The sequence below is a fragment of the Epinephelus fuscoguttatus genome, linkage group LG5, assembly GCF_011397635.1.
Source record: "Epinephelus fuscoguttatus linkage group LG5, E.fuscoguttatus.final_Chr_v1".
NCBI classification, from domain to species: Eukaryota; Metazoa; Chordata; class Actinopteri; order Perciformes; family Serranidae; genus Epinephelus; species Epinephelus fuscoguttatus.
The window spans coordinates 16,040,059-16,062,027 of NC_064756.1; the positions used below are offsets into that span (position 1 = coordinate 16,040,059).

At 40.2% G+C, this 21,969-nt stretch overlaps 3 protein-coding genes across 3 annotated transcripts in view; 2 read left to right on the forward strand and 1 right to left on the reverse strand.

Moving 5' to 3' along the window:
* Positions 1 to 21,969, forward strand: part of rasa2 (RAS p21 protein activator 2) — a 346,877-nt gene that overhangs the window by 247,924 nt on the left and 76,984 nt on the right. The window lies entirely within an intron of this gene.
* Positions 50 to 2,363, reverse strand: bcl7bb (BAF chromatin remodeling complex subunit BCL7B b). Its single transcript, XM_049575952.1, has 6 exons — positions 2,202 to 2,363; positions 1,642 to 1,717; positions 1,465 to 1,552; positions 1,200 to 1,358; positions 885 to 988; positions 50 to 727 (listed from the first exon to the last, which is right to left on the reverse strand). Exons 1-6 carry the CDS (start codon positions 2,312 to 2,314, stop codon positions 656 to 658), a joined length of 612 nt encoding a protein of 203 aa, XP_049431909.1. The 5' UTR covers positions 2,315 to 2,363; the 3' UTR covers positions 50 to 655.
* Positions 7,709 to 21,969, forward strand: part of hip1 (huntingtin interacting protein 1) — a 73,415-nt gene continuing 59,154 nt past the window's right edge. The window contains exons 1-2 of the mRNA XM_049575933.1: positions 7,709 to 7,836; positions 7,934 to 8,056. Of these exons, the coding sequence (XP_049431890.1) occupies positions 7,940 to 8,056 (117 nt within the window). The 5' untranslated portion in view covers positions 7,709 to 7,836; positions 7,934 to 7,939. The remainder of the gene's footprint in view (positions 7,837 to 7,933; positions 8,057 to 21,969) is intronic.

The window sequence follows — 21,969 nt, forward strand, 5'->3', positions numbered from 1 at the left end:
TGACTGAATAATACATTATGGTGAACACATACCGACCTCACAGCATCAATGAATTGAAACTGAATTGGAAAGTAGCATTTATTATGGTTTACAACGCTGTCAAATATAAACATGGGCAAATTATATTATAAATATTTCAATAAGCATTTTTTTTTCTTGCATGTGAAAAGCCAAAATAAGATCTGTTCCAGAAAGGGCGTCATGTTTAATAGAAAATGGCACATCTACACATCTAATCTGCAGAAAGCTATGCATTTAACACATTTTCAAAATGACCTGTAAACCTCAAAAAACAAAGCAATAGGATGTGGAAACATGCAAAAGTAAAGTTGGACTGCATAAATCGGAAACAGTTAGTCGCCAAAAACATTTACAGCATGTGAAGTGAAATACACACTGCCTGCAACAGCAGGAACTTGCCACACAAAGTTTGAAAAATCCTCTCGATTCGTTTCGGGAATCACTTAAAACAGCAGACTTGAAATACTTTTAAAAGTGAACAAAGATTTGCAGTAAATATTTTTTTTTCCTCATTTGCTGAAATGTAACATTTGCGTAAATAGGTCAAGACGACCTTGGAATAATTTCGAAAAGCTTAGCTAATCTGATTGAGGACAGGTATCATGTGCATTTTGACAACATTACTATAAATGAGCTATCTCAGAGCAGCATTTTCTCCTGTACATATCTTCTTTAAAGGGGGTGCTCCTGATTCATCCAGTTCCTCCTGTTGAATAAAAAAAAGAAACATGTTTAAGCAACCCTACTTAGAATTTGCATCAGTTATACATCATGCAACAACAGAACCCAGAAATAAAGATTAAATTCTTATATAATGGAGGTAAATGTGTGGTGTTCCTTCAATCTAATGTCAGAAACTGAACCTGTGTGTCTGGGTTGCTTCGTCTAACAGCTCCTGATGAAAGAAGGTCCTCCTTGATGAGAGTGGGAGGCTCATCGGCTCCCTCCTGTCCTGAATGAACCGGCTCTGCATTCACAAGAAAGATATCCTCATTTAATCCGGCTTTGACAGTGAAAGTATACAGAGACCGTACAGGGCACAGCTCAGTGTAACTGCTTATAATCATCACCACTGAGATCTTCTGACTCAAATGCATCCATTGTGTGCACCTTTTTAAAATTACAGGAATAATGTGTACGACTGTGTGACAATATGGTTAAGAGAGCCATCCACGTACCATCCACACTCTCCTGGCCCAGCATCGGTGGCTGAGAGTCTTCAGCCCGGAGGCTGGAGGTATGTGGAGGGCTGACCTGCTGCGAGCTGGAGGTGCTGCTGCTGTTATCCATTTTAGGCTGGTAGACGTCTGACAGAAAGCTCTGGTTGCTGTTTTCATCTGAGGCGGAGAGCACAGCATTTAAACATCAAGTGTGTTATATTTTGTCAGATAATTATGCATGCAGTGTCTCCAGTATATTACTGAATACAGTCACTAAACTCACCAGTGAAATCCAGTAAGGAGTTAGTGTTTTCCAGGACCACATCTTTTAGTCCTCTAGCATCTCCACCTGTGGATTTGGTGCGATATATCTGATAACAAAGAGAGGGAAGGATCAGACTATTTACTGGATTCATTTCAGTAAATGGTGATTTCATTTGTACGTGGCAGAGGCGCCCACCTGCTTTGTTTCTGTTACAGGCACCCACTTGAATATGCGTAAGGACGTGTCTCCAACTGTCACCCATTTCTTCTCCCTGGGGATAAGATGAGTTTTCTAAATGAGCTCAGTCCAGGTCTAACACGACACCATCTGCTTCAGCAGCGTTAATCTGTTACATGACATACAATGAAACATGCTCGTATCCTCTCTGTCCACAGCAGGAATGACAGCCAGTCAAACATGCTACTGTCCTCACTAACAGCCGTTACTTTACACGCGCGTGTGTTCACCCTGAGGACAGGACCGGAGGTGTTCATTAATGTGACTGATATGTGACTACGGGACAGTCGTCTACATTACGGCGCGGAGCATGTGAGGCTGTGGCCATATTGACAGCTCTCGGCGGAAAAAAACTCGGCTAGCTCCGCCTCTCCTGTCAACCCGGGGCGTTGATTGGTCAGCAGCTCCGTCAATCATCTAACTTTTCCGACTGAAGTTTGTTGAGCGACGCAGCAGATATCAGGCTACAGTCTACTAATACATTTCCCTCCATATTGTCCCCCAGACAGCCTACATACCATTTCCGCACCTTCTCGATGGCTGCCAGGACCTTTTTAATGTCATCTTTAGCCCGACTTCGGGTCTCAGCGCGGCCTGATCGTCCCGACATCTTGATGCTGTTATGATTCATCTACAGATGCATCTGAAAACTTCAAGACCAAGCCCCAGTCCTCCGTTACAGTGGTAATCTCGCGAGATTTCGTCGTCCTTTTTTTTCTTCTTCTTCTTCTCTTTTTTCTTTCTTTTTCCTCAGTATGCTAATACTGTATGTACTGTAATGATTTAGTGTAGTTTATTTGTTTATTTTATTTGTCATATAATTATTCATCTGCATATATATGACAGATGTAGTTTCTAAAATATTTCAAGATTAATTTTAAAATACATTGTTAAAAATAAAACCAGTAATTCCCATCCTTTTTGGCCTGTGGCCCCATAAAAAAAAAAAAAATAGAACTGAAAGATATGGAAAAAATCTAAAAAAAAAAAATAGAAATAAAATATATTGACATTATTTTTACAGATATAATTGCGATATGAGTCACAATTTTACAGAGAATTGTAATTTCTATTTTATTTTTACTAAATGTAACATAAAAATGATGTGATTTTTGCTGGGGCCTGTACCAAACAAGCTTGTTCCCTTATGTCTGGAATATGATTTGTAGGCCGCAACTCCCTGTAGCACCACAGTGCCTCATTTATAACGGTATATTGTGACAACTTTTACCTCTACAAGAGAAAAAAAAACAAAACTGCAGCTCATGCAATTTTGGATATTGCACATTGTTGTAGTTTTGATCATATTTTTTGATTAATTGTGCAGCCCTGCAAAAAGCATCTGGTTGGTGTCTTTTTTAGCAGCTCCACCAAGGAATTATTTCCCCTCCAGACTTCTCAGAAGGTTTCCTTCAGATAATAGTTTGGGGACCAAAGAGAAAAATTCAAATATTACACAAAAAGCAAAGATTAGAGTGAGAATATTCCAAAATATGAATACAGATTTGAGTCGCAGAACATTGATTCTTCTCCCTATTAATCATCTCATGACCCCTCAGATTGATCTTGTGACTCTCTGTAGGGGAGTAAACTACCTTAAGAAATGTGTGTAAATTTTACTTCTTGTATTTCTATTGCTTGCCCTTTTTCCAGGTTCCATGTTGGTGAGGTGGTTGTGTGGCTCAGGGTGACGTGTGGAAGCTGCTTGACATCCTCCCTGATCACATCCTGTGATTGCAATGTTATAATGTTGTTCATCCTTTACATGCTACATCTACTGCATGTCTGTTCGACCAGTGAGAGGGATCCCTCCTGATATGCTCCTCCTGAGGTTTCTTCCATTTTTTTCCACTGTTAAAGTTTTTTGGGGGGGAGTGTTGTCCTCATCTGACACGAGACTCAAAAGGACAGAGTGTACCGCATCCTGTACAGAGAGTAAAGCCCCTTGAGACAATTTGTGATTTGTGATATTGGGCTATAAAAAGGAAACTGACTTGATTTCCTCCACATCTACCAGCTTCAACAGCTGAATGCTAATTATGCATCAGTATTAAAAATCTAATAATGTGATACATGATAATATGTCTGTCTGTCACAGGGACCAGTTTTTAACAATGAGTATTTTTACTTTTGATACTTTGAATATAATTAGCTTATTATACTTCTGTACTTTTACGTAGTGGGATTTTAAATGCAGGACATAACAATAGATTATTCTACATTATGGTATTGTTAATTTTACTTAAGAATTTGAGTCCATTGTCTCTGTATCTGTTTGATTGTGTGCATGAATAAAAACTTCAAGCTGGTCACCCTGCTTTTCTTCTTTATATCTATTTTTAGTGTATATGTGAATGTGACAAACTGTATTTGCCTTTGCTATTGTGTGTCTGCAGACAAAAGATTGATCCAATGTACATTATATGACTTTTACTTCCTAAGTTTGACCAGCAGATGGCAGCCTTGAGTCGTGCAGAGCAAACTGGCTCCTCCTCTACCTGAGACTGAGATCAAAGGTTGAGTCTGATGCTGTTTGATGTAATAATTATAGGAATGATCACCAACAGGAAATCAGCCATTGCTTGCCTACACTTCAGGGAGTATGATACTCTACTAGCACTGATCTGAGTGGACTGTGGGTGTTACAGTGTTAAAGCTACAGGGAAAAGCGTTTGGTGACATAAAGGGAACAAAGATGTGGCCTGATAAGCTGTCCCACTCAGCTATCAATACTTGATAACATACTGTGTATTATCACTGCTCAGATAGTGCTAACAGTGGCACGCTTCAAATCAAAGTCTATTGACACTTGGACAAGTTGTGTTGACACTAATCAGCACACCACAAGTGAACTAATATCTTCATTTCCTGCAGAGCATATGGCAAGTACTGTAGTATCCATGACAGGAATTTGGGCTTATCTACAAAATATATAATATGATGCATAAAATATCATAATTTATTCAAACTTCCAAGGGTTTGACTTGTGGCTGTGTCATTATTCATAATGCTCCACATACTGAAGCTCCTGATTAAACTATAAGAAGTTAAATAAATTCAGACCTCTTGCTCTTTTAATTATTGTGACATTACCAGAGTCAAAGGGTAGTGATTCTGGATATATGAATTGTCTACAACAGCAGGCATAATTTCAACAACTATGATGACTTCAGTCTCTACATCTTCTGTGTCTTTTATGTCTGAATTTACTTCTGCAATATAACATAGGCCTACAGCAACAGTCATGTGAGGCTGACTGTTCTTGTGTCTACATTTCCCCCACCCTGCTATATTTTTAAAAAGACTCATATGTCATATCTGTGTGATAAGACTGCAGGTGTCTTTTTTGGACCAGGCTATAAAATAAAAAATCCCAGCACATTATTGATAGTGTGGGCGGGGCCCCGCTGCAGCTCCAGCCAGTGGTTGACAACTCGGGGAGGAGTCAGTGACAGTTGCCAGAGGAAATATCCAAATTACAGCAGCGCTCATCAGCATTCAGCTGAACGGTATCTTCATACCTGCTGCAGGAGCCTGGACATGTTTCTGGGAGGACACTGGTCGGGTGTGTTTAGTGCAGCTGGGAGCAGAGCTGAGTGTTGTAAAGACAGATAGTATGTTCTGTAAAGTTCCCGCTGTTTGGTGCTCATATCACTTCTGTTTTTTGTGGAGGTCCACATTAAGAGTTAAAGTGTTTGCAGAATATATTTCCTACAGTTTTTAGATAAAATTCATCATGCATCAAACCAAGGCCATATGATGTGGCCTTGATATGGACCCATACATTCTTACAGTCATAATATATGAATGTATGTAACATGTAAAGTATGATTACTTTTTATTTTTAATTGTATTTTTTTTGTTTGTTTATTGTTGTCAATATTATTTAATCTAATTTTTATTTTATTTTATTTTATTTTTTTTATTTCTTTCGATGCTTTGATAACATATCTTTGTTCACGCTATGACTGTCCAAAATAATCATTAGCAAATGTAATTATAATGATAAAAAATGTAATAAATTGCAATTACTATTACTTCTGGCTTTATTAATACAATGTCTTGCATCTTTGCTTGTGGTTTGTCCAAGTGCTGCTGCCATCCTCAAACAGGTCACGGCTCATAGGCGTTCAGCTAACCTTGATGTCTTTATTACATTATATTTGTCAAATAGTCCACATGAACTCTGAGTAAAGTATCAGTCATTTATGTTGTGCTGCACAGGGGTGTAAATATAGACAGTGCAGGCAGTGTGATTGCACTGGGGCCCTGGGGTGGAGGGGCCCGCAAAGAGAGTGGGCCCTTGCAATTCATTTAGATTGCCACCTTGGAAATATACCTGTGTTCAAAGAAAAAAAATATCTTTATAAAAGGAATTTTATTGTCATTTGCTGTATATGTCCTTAAAAAGGCAAACCCATCTGTGTCATGGTTTTTAGCAGTCAGTAGCTGTATAAAACTAAATTATATACTTTTTCTATATAAGTTATAAAATCTATACATATAGTCTAAAAACTATTCAATTAAATTTATAATTTCTTGCTTCCTTTAATATTTTTGTGAGACATGCAGTGATGATCGCTGGGTAATATCCATGTTGATGCTGTCCATTGTCAAGTTTCCATGTGTGTCAAGACAATACATGCACGATAGCGTGCATGAGGGCCTGGCGTAACTTCCTATATGCCACTGCTGCATGTGTAATTGAAAATGATGTTTTTCTGTAGGCCGACACTAAGCCTTGTTTCCCCCTTCAAAAAAGCTTGTGGGATTATTGCAGAAATAGGATCTGTGGCAAACAAGCGTTTTTAAGATACCTACATGCTTTGTTCAGCAAGATGATCTTCACAAATGAACACCACTGTCTTGATCTTTGAAGCCTAAAAGCAACCCCCAGAATAAAAAAGCTAATTTTAGTCTATAAGCGAATGACAAAACAGTTGCATGACTTAACACTGTCACTGCAACAAGGCTGTGATGATGTTTTGTAGTCTCACTTCTCCACTTGTTAACAACTGCCCTTTTTAAGACAGCTAAAATCTTCAAAATTCGCCAGTTGGGTATTTACCAATGTATTTTACAGCATATCAGATAGATAGATATCAGAAGGAACTTGGACATTCGGAGGGAGCTCACAGTAGAGTTGCTGCTTCTTCGACATGAAAGGGGTCAGTTGAGGTGGTTCAGACATCTGCTCGGGATGCCTCCTGGGCGACTCCCGCTGAAGGTGTTTCGGACATGTCCCACTGGTAGGAGGCCCCGGGGCAGACCCAGGACATGCTGGAGAGATTACATATCTCATCTGGCCTGGGAACGCCTTGGGTCCCCCAGGATGTCTGGGGTACTTTGCTCGGCCTGCTGCCTCCACGACCCAGCCCCAGATAAGCAGATGAAAATGGATGGATAGATGGATCTTATGTTGTAGAACACAATGTGAAAGTCTCTTAAACTTGTGTTAACCACAGACCTTATTTCAGGCGTCTAACCAAAACCCCTTCAAAAACATGATTACTGTGAGAGAAGGGAACCGGGAGTGGTAAAACTAATTCCTGGGTTTTAGGACTCATTCCTGGGGCATTCGACTGGTTATTTGTATGGTAGCCTATAACTACAATATAACTATACTGGCTTATGATAAATAATATAGTAGGAAATTAGTTTTGAAATTTTTATTTTTTTTCCTTTGGGGTGGGCGGGACTCCACATCCCTGGCAGATTTGGCCCCTCCAAAGCTGACTTTGTGGCTACGGCCCTGCAGCATATTGTCTTTTAATAATGATTATATAAAATATGAAATACATTTATTTTTTTTTTAAATGGCACCTGTCCTTTTGGGTTGTAATTCACTATGCGTGTGATTTCATTAGTAAGAACTAAAACATGACACTAGAAATATTATTTTAAATGTAAGCACTAAGCACTTCAGTTTTTATTTACAAACTGAAACCTTCTACAGTCTTTAGATGCAGCACGTTAACCAACAGGGCTTTTATTTTGAAAAGCGGAAGTGCCCTCCTCCTCTCAGCCTGTCTGACTTCACCCTGGTGCCGTTCAGGCTGCTCCTGTCATTGACTGGGGTGGTGGACAGAAAGGCCAAATGATCCAGTGAACGGGGCGACGAGTGCAGCACAGCATGGACTGCTGCCCGCCATAGTTAGTGCAGCTTTTATTTTTATATCTATTTTTAACAGATTTTTAGCCTGTTTATCGGCTGAAAGTTTTTTTTTTCTTCCGCTGCTGTGAAAAACAGACGACAATGGATCGAGTGAAAAGCTCCATGCAGCAAGTACCCAACGCTATCCCCAAAGTGATCCGACGGACTGGAGGGGCCAACAGCCTGGAGCTGGAGAAGGAAAACTTTGAGAGAGGGCAGGTACGGAGCAGAGGGGGTCACACTCATGTCATAATAACATTATTGTGCTGAAAGCGTGGGATGAAGGTGCTGGCTGAGAGCCGCTTTGTAAGGTGGGAGGATAATAGTCATGTCAGGATGTTTGCTGTCAGCTCCTAAATTTAACTGTACATTGTGAGGTTGTGTCTGAGCTCAGAAAATGACACCACGTTTTTGGCATTTTCAGGAAATTCCTCCAGTTTTGTTTCTCTGTTTGATCCAGATTATGGTTTACTCCAGTGTTGCTCTCCCTGATGTGTGTCTGTGATCACCAATGTGTCCACTGTACAACAAAAGAGCTGTTGAAATGTAGGTCAATGGCCTTTTGAATTCAGATAACTGTGCTGTTTGGGCTATCTGCAGGACAAACCACACAAGGGAAAGGCCAGGTGGAGCTGTGTCATGTGTATGAGAGGCTGTCAGTGCCTTGTGTAGGCCTACAGTCAAGGCAGGAGCTGTGATGATGAAGGTGATGATCTAAAGTAGAGATGTGGTCTGATTTTTCGTTGTTTGTTATATTTCTGTTACGGCTGCTGATGAATAATGAATGCTGTGTAGATTCCAGAGCTCCATCTGACTTTGCGTGGAGCGCTCCCCCAGTGAGCATATGTATGTAGGCTGCTGTTATGCTGTGGAGCCTGCTGCTTCCTGCCTGGTGGTCTCCCCTCCCCTCTTCCCAGACCAGGCACAGGGGAGGGAAAGGGGGCAGAAAGTAGGTCAGATGAATCAAGGCAGAGCAAACTGCCGTGGTGCTGCTGCTGCAACGTGCTTCTCCTGTTTTACAACGGCTGCTAAATTGGACAGTAGGTATTTGGCGATTCTGCATCTGGATGGTTGCATACAGTTTGCCTGCCTCCCCCTCCACCTTCTCCGCTCAATCCCCCCATGCCTCTCTCATCTGGGACAGTAGCAGCATGGATTAGAGGCTGGGAGAGACGCATGCATGGCTTTACGTGTCCCGAGCCAAGCCTGGTCACTGGGTCACTGTCAGGCTCCTGAGATCACACCCACTGGAAGTGTGTCAAGGCAAAATGGTGTCCAGGATCACAACATAACACACACACATAGGGTCTTGTGTCTGAAGGGTGTGGGAATTTAGATCAGATAGTTTAAACAAGGCGCAGAGCTTTGTGGTTGATCAGCCCATTTCTTCTAGTCAGGAGTGTGAAAGTATTTATGCAAAATGAAACAAGCCCAAGATTCATTCGCCTTTATTATCAATGTTCCAACATGACCAGACCGCAGCATGACACATTCAGCTGTTATGTTCTTAACAGTAATGCTGCCAATTTCTCTTCTGTAACTGTGATGAGCACCGATTACGGTTTGTTACCCCTATAGTCTCGCTGTTTGTGTTTTGTTTTTTTTTCCCTGGTGTGGTTGATGTTTGCCCGCGGGGGATCCAGGACCCATGGCAGGCGGTGCAGGAATCAATGAATCTGCTGTCTACTTTACAGGGGATCAGCGAGAGATAATCTCATCTGATCTGTTGTGCTCTAAAGCTGCCTAAATCTGCTGGGTGGCTTTCACCTCCTGTCTGTGTCTGCATATCTGTCTATCTATCTGTCTGCATGTCTGTCGTCACTAGCCATCACTTTTAGCCACAGGGGCGCACCATCAGGAGAGGCCATGCAGACAAATGTTTGGCGCCTCCCTTGAAAAAATTGTGAAAACAGGCCCTTCATGGCCACTGATATTGGCTCATTTTGTAGTGAGAACTATTACCCCCCCCCCCCCCCCAAGGCCCAGATACAGATTTCAGTGAGATGAAATAACTCTCCATAGCCAGAGTGAGGATACCCAATGGGTCCTGTCGGGCTGGGTTCAGATAACACATCAGAAATTTTGCTCGGGTTCGGCCCACTTGACATGCTGCTGTGTTGCGCTATGGCCTATTCAAGTGCTGGAATTTGTTATTTACGTGACAACGCCTGAACGCAACACAGGCGCCGCTCCAATTGAGTGTGTGCACAGTGCCGTGCTTCGTTACTGTGCGAGTGATGTGTTTGACTGTGCGTAACAGCAGCCTTTTGATGGTCATTTACACACTGTCCATGTGTTACCACAGTAAACAGACAGGCTGTGTTAGGAAACAGACGGCGTCGTGCTCGGGTCGGGTTTGGACTCAAAAATCAGAAAGTCTGTCAGGGTCGGGCCGGGCTTGGTTATAACTCTTTCGGATGTGGTGGGGTTCGGTCAGGAAAATGCGGCCTGAGCCGCGTTCCATAGGAGCAGACGGCAGTAGTCTGTTTTCATCATTCGAAAAGGGAAACTGGAAGACTGACAGGATGGATTCAAGACACTAGTTAGCCAGTTAGCACATACCCGATATTAAAAGAACGAAGGCTATTTACGGTGCGCTACGGAACAACAACACAAATAATTACAAATCATTTCTACTTAAGTGTTCAATAGCTAAAAAAACCCTTACCTTATGAAACAAGTTTGTGTTTGTCTCACTCCTTCTTGACTATAGCCTTTTGTTTACTTTCCTCACTTCCGCTTAACTGCCAATCAGAGTGATTTAATCCACCGGCAGGCTCCGCCATCTCTGACACTGATTTAACATGCTAAATCATACAGAAATAGCCGATTAGGGCCAACAGCGTGGGACACACTGCAAAAACCAAGGGCCGACCGTGAGCTTTGTGTGTCAGGGCCTTTAAAGAAACATGATAACTTCACATAAGGCCCTATACAGTGCACTGCTGCTGCCGAAAAAGAACCTTACATGCGGCCCCATCTTGCTACTCTATGACAGCTGGTTGTTCAGATACTCAGGTGTGTGTGCATGGTGATGTTTATTATTACATTTCAACAGATGATTATGATATTTGATCAAGCACAACTAACCAAATGTATTTCTGGAGTGATTCAAGTGAATACATTTTTATGGAAGGGTGTGTTTGTGTTGGCGTTCATTGCCTGGGGTCCTCTAGATTCTTGGAACGGCATTTCTCAGCCATAAAATACAGTGAAGGCTTCATGTTTATCTGAATAAGCCCATGTAAAATATGAATTTCTTTCATATTATGGTGACCAGTGACTTTTTGTGTGGGGTGTTTGTTGCTATCAGTGTGTGTGAGTGTGTTAACCATGGAACATTTTAATCAGATACAAGGCATGTAGAGAAATGTATCTAGAGAGACGACTGTCAGCAGTACAGCGGCACAAAGGGTCGAACCTAACTTTAATATCCTACAGTTACATGTATATGAATTCGAGCAGTGTGCACCGCAGACAGCAGGGTCGCCTACTTTAAAGCCACAGTTGTGTAAAAGGCTGATTCTGAGAAATGCTGGCCTATCTCTCTGTTGAGTTGGGTAAACAACCAGGGTGTGTTCAAAATCCTCTCTGTCATAGTGTCCGCACTGGGTTATAAAAATAACGAAACAGGGCAGCCAGATAGCACACAGAGCTTTCTTTTAATGACATGTTCCGCCTCATAATAGCAGCTGACTCTTTAATTTAGAGTTTAGGGGGGATTTAATCATTGGTGTGTTTGTCTCCAGCGTCATTGCGTGTTTTGTTTTTCTATTGTGCTCTCAACTGCAGTAAGAAAACCAACAAGCAAATAACAAGTTAGTACTGGACACTACATATGTTATAGTCTTTATCTTAAGGCTCCCAAATGTCAGAGATGCCAACTCACTCCTAGAGCGCAGAACAGTCTCCAAGCTGTCAGAGGTTTTTCATCTGAGAGCTGGTGTAGGTAGTAATCTCTGGACCCATACAAACCATAATTAGGGCTTGTGGAAAACTTCTGGGGCACCAGTTCCTCAGCTGGGACATGCAGCGTGACTGTGAGTGACACCACATTGTATGTTACATAATTAAGGCCTTAAAATTAGACTGGCTGCCAGCCTACTCCTTCTCCTTTACTCGTCCACACGGAGGTCACTCCTGCTTGGATCTGCACTCCAGTACATGTGTGTTTGGCAGTTGGTGTAAACACACAGCAGTGTTTTCCAACCTTTTATATAGACCGTTACAAACAATGTTAATGTGTCCTTTTGTGTTTCCTGCTGCAATGTTTTGCAGCATATGTGAATCACATCAGCGAACAGGAAGTAAACATGGATCCAAGCTGCTGCGTAGCAATGCCATTCATGTGAAACAGTCCCTCTCATTGAGCTGTAAATATTATGGTTGATTTGGTCAAGGTTTGGATTGGGTTCACTACCACTTGTTGTAGCAGTACTTTTCAACTGATTATCCATTACTTTTGGCTATTTCAGCAGTTACGTACACGCTCTTAATTGTAGCATACAGTGTTTTGGTGTTACAGCTGACAAAGTGTGTGCTCAGTGTTAATATATCAAGGAAAATCTGATAATGTTAGTTTAAACGAATACTTGGAAAAAGAGAAGTTAAATAACGTCTTTTTCTTAAATGCCTTGTCGGTAAACAAAGAACCCAAACAGAAAATTTGCTGACTGGTGATACACATGATGTCTCGGTATTTTCGACAAAATGGGCTCCATGTTTTCAGCTGCAAGTCAAAGCCACATTTGAGATGTCACAAGCAGTTTTACAAAAACAGACTGATCAAAATAAAATGCAAAGACAGGGATTTTATTCCCCTGTTCATCATATAGGGCTGTACGTTAATGTTTTTACACACAGCACTGGAGCTACAGAGGTTTAAAGGTTTGCAGCACAGGACATTAAACTACAAGATAAAATATAAAAGTATCAAGTAGACCTAAATCCATCGCATTTTGAAACAGTTAAAAATCTTTGTGGGGGAGTTAAAGAGTTGTTTTCTATCTGTTGGCCTTTCACATGAATCTAGTGCTGAAAAATGATTTAAATCTTTTTATTTATTTAGGCTATTAATCTTACACAGAGCATCAACAGAGAGGCTTAGCGATGGAAGGACCGAGAGACACTTCGTCCTCGTTATATACGTCTTGTATGTTAAACGTCTGTGTTGTCACTGGAATTTTTAAACAGATCTGTCGCCTGCACCCAGCGGTGTCTCCATGTCACACATTAGACTACAACTACCAAGAAGAACCACACAACGCACTACGATCCACCTCACACACAAATTAGCAGCGCAGCGCTGTATTGCACGCATGCTGTGGTAATTTCATTCATCTCGCAGACTGATTTAGCGTAGCACGTGCAACATACAGACTGACGTCTCACTCTAGACTCATTATCAGACAGATGAAACAGAGGAGCAGCTCTGTGTCTCTCTGAGTGTTGCTGGAAAACTTGTGAGTTAATAAGTGGGGCGGAGCTGTGTGGAGGATGTGAGAGAGGAGAGATGCACACTGGTTCACATTATGTAACGCAACTTGACCCTACATTGATGTAAAGGGTGTTGTCTAAATTTATATCTTGATTGAAAATATATCAATATATCGTACATACCGGTAGTCGTTATATCGCCCAGCCCTGAGGGAGGCCGCATTTAACAACAGCAAACTATATCAAAACATCTGCGTACAAACTCTCACACTACTCATGAAGTATAATCCAGGTCTCAATTAGCCAGTCGTATGCTTAGTACTTACCAAACATGCATTTTCGCTAGAGTATAACAGTTAAAAACACTTCTGCATAAACAGTCACACGCATGGATGGCTAGCACACCTTTTAAACTCTGCTCACTGGAATCCACAAGCAGAGTTTAAATGAACATACTGAGCATATGAATGGATAAATTAGACTTGGATTATATTGTGTGGGTTGTGTGAGAGTTTGTGAATGGATGTTATATAGTTTTGCTGTTGTTAAACGCGGCCCTCCCCCTTTACTTCCATTCATCAAGACTTTTCACTGTTTTGTGTTTTTCATTCACTGTGGAGACATACGAGAAAAACAAAGTTTGCTTCATGAATTCAGCGTAACACAGGGTGAGTAATTGATATACAAATGATCATTTTGTAGGTGAAGTGTTCCTTTAATCAGCGGATTTCTTCTTAACCTCCAACGACTGTAGAAGTAACCCCTGGTGAACAAGTACCCCTGGTTGGGAATCACTGGTGTACGGTAGACCTGGTTTAATGGACACCCCTCATTCTGCCCTGCTGTTTGGTGCCCTGGCAGCTGTGGAATTCAGGGGAGGAGCGGGGCCGTGGCCCTCGGGCACAAGCAGGACTCAGCAGGGCGGACGCAGACAAGAATTTTTTAATCACCCCGTCTCCCTGCCTCTCTTCCTCCACTGTCTTTTGTCTTTCCCTCTGCTTTGTTGTTCTGCACTCCATCTCTCATTGTCTTGAGTCTTCCTTTTGCTCCTTCTACATCCTGAAATTCAAAATGCAGGGAAGTTATGGAGGGATATCCGCAATACATGCAGCACACACACAGACAAGCATGCAAGCATGAAAGCGAGACCATTAAAAGCACTGAGGCAGCAGAAACAGCAGGCGGTGGTTTGTGGCCTCATTGCACCGACTGGCTGTGGAATAATAGAGCTGGACATGAGTGACAGGTCAGTAAGTGGAACAAAGTGCACTGATGAGTTCCTGGCGGCGATAACAATGGCTTTGATTTACAGATTGTTTTGGAGTTCTCCTCTGTGTTTTGCAGCACAGTAAAGCGGAAAGGGTAGAGAGACAGAGATGGACTGATGCTTGTGGTTTCACACGCAGCAAAGGTCAGAAGTCAGACTGAAACCTACATCATTGGTGTCTGGTGTGGTATGCAAATTAGCCCGCTTCAACATGAGTGGCCTCATTTTAAATCATTTAAAAACAGTGCGGTCCTCCTCAGCCATGTGACACATCCTACACTGACTGTGGCTGAGTGATATGAACGATATTTTCTGATATCAGTTATGGCACAAAAATAAAAGTAATCAAACTGGTGTTCAGTGCAGTTTGTCCCACTGTTCTGAATTTTAGGGCATCATAAATAATGTGGTGACAGAGACATGTGCTTGTTTTGCTTGAGAGGCCACTATGTTTGAATAGTTGTTGTTTTACAGTGGACTTTTGCATTATAAGTTGTATTTGTTGCATTTTAATAAGCTTTGAGTGGCTGCTACCTCGGCCAGGCCTCTCTTGTAAAAGAGGTTTTCAATTTCGATGGGACTTCCTGGTTAAATAACGGTATTAAAAGAAAAATACTCCACGTTTTTTTGTAAAACAAAACTTTAACTTAACTTGTAAGTTTTTGATTTATTGCTTAGAATCATTAATTTGCACAGCAGAGGTTTGCCGAATGATTAACATGAGGTTAAGATACTTGAACCTGATAATGCCCAGCCCTTGTTCTGATCAGGCCAGCTCACATGGACTGTTTTTAATTGATGTAACACGTCAGAATGAAAGGGAAAGCATGTTTAGGACTAAAATAATCACAAAGGACATGAGCAGAGTTTTGCCTGTTAGCTGTCTGAGCCCAAATATCCTCAGTAAACCTGCTTTAATGCGTCAGACTGATTTAAAAGTCCTATAGCATGTACAGACAGATGGCAGAAACATCTGTGTAAAATGCTGGATCAGCCCTGTCTCAGGGTTTTGCATTGGTAGACATACAGTCGGCCTAGAATACTACACATCATAACCTCAGAGTCATTGTTGTCTGAGGGGAAGAGACGCCAACGTTAGAGGATTTTAACCCTTGTGATCAGGCCGTTTGCTCAACACAGGCCATGTTTTGGTTCAAAGGACGTTAACGTGGATCACTGTTATTACTGCAGCTATGTTTGTGATGCTAGACGTAAAAGAAAATCTGTAAATCTGTAATTCCACAGTAAGGAATCTGCATATTTTTAACAGTAAGAGTCGATCATCTTTGAGTTTTACAACAGATTTGTATTGACAGACTAACATTTGTTGCTTGTGTTGCTTTTAAATGAAGCATAGGAAAACCATTTAGAGTAGGTAGTGTCACCATTACATGAAAAAGTTTTGTGCTAACTTGTCTCAGCACTAAATGGGCAGGTTAGCTGTAACTGTATCAACATGAGTCAGATAAAACCTGTTGCATAATTTTCACTGGTTTTCCTCCACCCCATGAGTCCTGAATGAAGGAAGACACTCACTAATACCTTATTTGATTTTTTTAGAGGCTCATTGGAAAGGTTGTACTGCAGAGATGACGCATAATTTAATGTGAGACCTTCTATATTATATAGAACAGGGTTTACGGTGGTGGAGTGAGAAGCCAGGCGGAGACAGAGTGGGACTGCTGTATGTGAGAAATGCTCTGTCAGGCTGCCCTCACCACGAATGGCCCACGCCGTACCAGGAAGTGAAGAGCCTCAGTGGAAAAGAGCCGGCATTGTCTGGAGACAGACTGTTTATGTTGAGCAGCCTGGAGGTATAATGCGCAGCCCTGATGGTATAATGAGTAGCATATTGATTATGGTGGCTGGCCTGGCCTCGGCCGATCAGCTGATGCCCTGTGATTGTACAGAGAAGCCTTTTTAAAAACAGTGGCCTGGATTTAAAAATGGATCTCGTGGGCTTGTTGTATCTGATGAGATCTACATGACAAAAGTAGTATTATCATCCTTTAATAATCGAGTATGCATTAGACATTGCTGCTAACTATTTTGATTAAAGAGGGATCATAAAATTCGAAAAAAGCTGGTTTCAGCCTCTCAAATATTGATATTTCCTGCGTTTCTGTTTTTTTTATCATGTTAAACTGAATATCTTTGAGTTTTGAACTGACAAAACAAGACATTCAGACACTACCTTAGACTTTGAGACACTGGGACTGACATTTTTAACTTTTTCTGACATTTTATCGACCAAACAATTAATCGAGAAAATAATCAGCAAATTATTCAATAATAAAAATAATCATTAGTTGTATGCCTGTCCAACGTGTTTCTAAATTATTAAAAATATAACTCACATCTGAAACACACTTAATGGCATGAAAAAACAAGTGTGTGTTAAAGTGTGTGTGCAAAACATTAGAGCATGTGCAGTCTTGTCATGTGTTTAAAATTGTCACATTTTTAGTGGTGTCACAACAACAGCCATTTGTGGTCATAGTCTGTGTATGTGGTGTGTTTTCATCGAGGTCATCATCTTTCTAAATTATTAAAAATATAGTAAATTACACAGTTAGTGTGAGTTTAGTTTGAAAACATATCCTGACCACTTTATTAGGTACACCTGTACAGTCTAATGCAATCCAGTACAGCAGCTTTGCCACATTCCTTTACAAAGTTTAGAGTGGTCATGATTTGTTAAAACTTTTTTGGAGGTATAATTCAACTTTTTGCTTATTACCGATGCTGCGTTCAGATGGAATCAGGCAGATGGCAGGCAGACAGCACCTTCTGGATGGCAGGGTGAAAACAAACAGACATTTTGGCAGGATGGCAAAACAAAACATGCTTGTCAATATGGTGTGATGGTTCTGACATATTGTTTACAAAGTCTATGTAAAATATGTTAAAGAAAATAATTTTGTGTTTATATTTTATGTTATCATTCATAGACATAGACATATCTATATGTCTATGTTTCCTATTTGTGCAAGGGAGCTACGTAACATTCGGTTTGTAAAATCCATCATGGAGGACTCCAAAAAGTTAAAATATTTTAACATTAAATGGCAATGCCGTCTACCGTTACAGTTGCCAGTATGCTCTGCCGGTGTCACCTAATTTTAATGTCCTGCTCTTGTCTACCAAAATAATATCTAATCAGCTGTCTACTGTCTGCCTGATTCCATGTGAACGCAACATGAGGTCACAGTTTTTGTAGGTGTTTAACTTGACTGTATTATATTGGATAACATCCCTAACGTTCACATTTGTAAATGTGGTGGGCAAAACTTACAGAAATACCTCTCAATGTAATGCATTCCAGTTCAACACCTCTTCAAACTGCAGCCATAATACTAAACATTGAGGTAAATGAATACCTCTCTGACAGTGTCACTCAAAACTGAAAGTTATTATTGTTGTAAAGATGTGACTAAGCTGTTGTGGGATTGTGTTCGATTTCATGGGTGTACCTAATAAAGTGGCCACTGAGTGTACTGGGTGTCTATAGTTTCTTAAAACATCTTAAAGTGTCTTAAATTCAATTTTACAATAATAAGGCCTTAAAAGTCATAAAATAGAATAGAAATAGAATTTGTGCAGTCTTAAATACTACAAACATTTTTATCTCATTTCATTATTCATTTTTTATTATCTTTCAATGCTAAAAACAGGATTTGTCCAAAAATCTGTCCTAACTTTGGTTAAAAGGCATCCTGAACAGGTCTTAAAAAGCATTAAATGTAACTGTCTGATACATGTAGACACCCTGTGATAGCACAAATCTATCTCCTACATCAGCATTCATAACACACAGCAGAAAGATCAGATGATATGGGTGATGGTTATAAACGTTCCACCTCCATGAGAACAACAATGCCTCTAAGAAGTTGAGGAGGTGGGAGGAGAAGTGGCCGCGTCCACATTTACAAACCATCTCTTTATTTAAATCAGCAAATAAGTAAGTGTGTTATTTTGCATGGATTGTAATGAAACTGGAAAACAAGAAAGCCAGGGAAGGACTCCGGTTATGTTTGTTGTTTATTATAATTATTAATATTATGTCATTTGTGTTATGGTTTTAAACTTAAATTACAGTTTTCTAATTTTAACATTAACAGTAGTTTAAGTTAAGTCATGACAGTGTGACAGTGAGCCAAATGCACAACACCAGGGCCCTTAAACTGAAGCAGCTAAATAGCATTCAGCTGTTTTTTAAAATTAATTTTATCATTTAGGCCGCTCCTGTGCTTTTCCTACATGTCAAATTGTATCTGTGACAAACGCCTGTTGTAAACTCTTGATGCTTGGTGCTCATATCGGACATAAACAGCTGTTTTGCCTGGAAGACAGAAGATGCTGGTTGACACTCTCAGAGAAACCAGATGGGGGCATCAGTTACCTAGATTTGCTCATGGTGGAAGCTGAGCTTTTTCCCCCTTTTCACATTTGAAACTTGGTCATTCCAAAGCTTTGTGTGTTTTCCATAAGTATAAAATCACCGCACACACAAACAGGCCTAACTCACATCTGAAACACACTTACTGGCATGAAAAAACAAGTGTGTGTTTAGCAAAACATTAGAGCATGTGCAGTCTTGTCGTGTTTCAAATAATCACATTTTTAGTTGTGTCACAACAGCCACTTGTGGTCATATGTGTGTATGGGGTGTGTTTTCATCGAGGTGTTTGTGGCACACACACACTGAGCAGGCGGAGAGGTCTTCACACATTTTCATGAGAATGACCTTTTAATTAATGAGAATACTGACATCAACACCCAAAGGAACATCCCGTTTTTGCTTTAGTCAGAGTAGTTAGAAAATGTACTTCTTGACAGGTAAACTTCACGTTAACACCCCCTCAAGTCAGAGCAAAACTTAGAAAGTCAGTGAAAATGTTGGTATACAAATTGCCGTCTTATTTGCAGACACATGGTAGATGAAAGTAAATATTCAGTTGATAGTAATAAACTTTTTAATAACTCAGATATTGCTTGTGATTTGTAATATGGCATGAGGTTGAAACCAGTAGTTGCTGTCCACACAGAGTGACTGAGACTAATTAGAAAAGTTATTTATTAGTATTAATAAAGCAATCGGCCTATTTGATTATTTGTATGGGACATTCTGGTGCAGCTGGGACAAAATCACTGTGTAATGTAAAGCTTCAAACTGTTATCAACGTGTTGTTTAAATGTTCTGAACAACAACAACACATCTTTGTTGCTTCCACGTTGTTTCCACATTACGACCTAAATCTCAAGAGTACAACAAATTTGGAAGAAAGGCTTCTCAACTTGAAAATAAAGTGCTCCAACAATGATGCATTTCTGTAGTCCGATGAGGAAGTTACCGTTGCACTTGTTCCCTCGTCAAAAAGCCAATGGGATTTTTCCATTGGATTTTGGAATACTGCAGGAAATAAACTCTGGTAAACAAATGTTTATGATACTTCAAGTTTTGTTCAGCAAGATAATCTTGAAATAAATACTACTTTCATGATTGTTGAAGCTTAAATGCAGTTGCCAGAAATAAAAAGCTAACGATATAGGTTATAAACAAATTACACTACGGTCACATGGCCTAACGTCATCACATAAGGCTGTGGCGTGGCTCGGCAGGAATGAGACTACAGTATTCTGTAGTCTCATTTAGCTACTTGTTAGAAACCACCATTTTTAAGACACATAGAAGCTTCAAAGTTCACAACTGGAATACCGTAAAACTTCAATTAAGAGCCCGGGCTATATTTGCCTAAATACTGAAATCAACAGGCTTATATGGAACAGAATGTTGCTCAGTAAAGATCAAGAAATACAATCCAATTGTTTATGTTAACCAGTATGAATATTACTTTATAATTAAAAATGAAGCTTCAGATAATATATCTATTATAATATAACTTACAGGGTAATCAAGGAATGGACACATAATTTGAGGTAGCCAACAACCCACTCTTATACTTCCAAAGAATGTCTATAAAGAAAAAAGATCATCTTGGCAACCAGACCAGGCGTCTAATTGAGACAGGAAAATGTGTAGCCACACCGGGCCAGTAGAAGGGACCAGGCAGTTAACTGAAGTTTTATTCTATTTACAGATGTATTTTATGTCGTAGAACAAAACGTGAGTCTTAAGCTTGTGTTAACAACAGGCACACTTGTATTTATATCTCTGCACAATGCTCACTATAAGGTGTGTTATCACTGTTATTACAACATAAATTTGTTTTTATTTACTAATATCAAATAACAATTGACAACTATTACACATGAAATATGTATTAACAAAATGATTCAAAAATTCATTTTAACCTTCTAAAATTACATCAAATCACTAATAACACATCCATTTAAACAGGAAATAATGTAAGATAATGTGATGTGTCACACACTGATGATTCCCATGTGTGAATGGGGACAAATAGGTTCACCATGACATTTTTTTTTTTTTTAAATTAAATTAAATTACATTCTTTAGCTAGAGTTTGCCTCTTTATTAGGAAATGTGTGCTCACATCATACTGATACAGTCAATTAAAAATTAATTCATAACTTTTTTATAGGCCCAGTTGAATATTGCAATGATAATGTGGTTATCACAAAATCCTACGGCACAGCTGCATCAGCTTTTTTCTTAAAGCACCCATATTTTTACCATTAGACTTTGGTGACACTCAGCCGACGTCAGCGTAGAGCCTAACCTACGCCGTAGCCTGACGTGCACCACTGCACCTCCCCAGAAATGTAACTACACGTCACGGCAACACAGACCTCCTGTCTATTTTTTGTAAGCTGAAACCATTTCCCTCAGTGGAAACAAAGCTTTTATTTACTTTAATTTCACAGATGAGAAAAGCCTCTGCAAAATAGCATTTTAAGTCTTGTCGTGTGATTTATCCTGGCTTCATATGAACAGAGGAAATCTCAGCTCGCTGCAAGGCTAATTTATACAATGTAAAATGCCATAGGCTTGTGCTAATAACGTTAGCATGTTGTATTTGTGGGGAAAATGTGTCCAGATAAAGTGCTTTGTCTGTGAATGCTGCGAGTTACAATGAAGCTGATTTGTGTACTTGTGTTTTAAACTGTCTCTATTTCGCCATATTTAATGTGTGTTTTGAATCAACTAAACTTTACAGCACTTCACAGAAACTCAGTTGCCGACTAGTATTCTGGAGTAGAAATGTATAAATGCTCACAACAGCGTTGGCGACGCAGTGTTTCCACTAGGTTTACCGCTTTGGTTCAGCCCACTTGACATGCTGCTGTGTTGTGCTATGGCCTGTTGAAGTGCTGGAATTTGTTATTTACGTGACACGCCTGAACGCAACACAGGCTCTGCTCCTATAGAGCTCTTAAGTTGCGTCTTTCCGTTTCCAGTACATGGGACCTTAAAAATCGATTACTCATAATGTATTCCAATGGC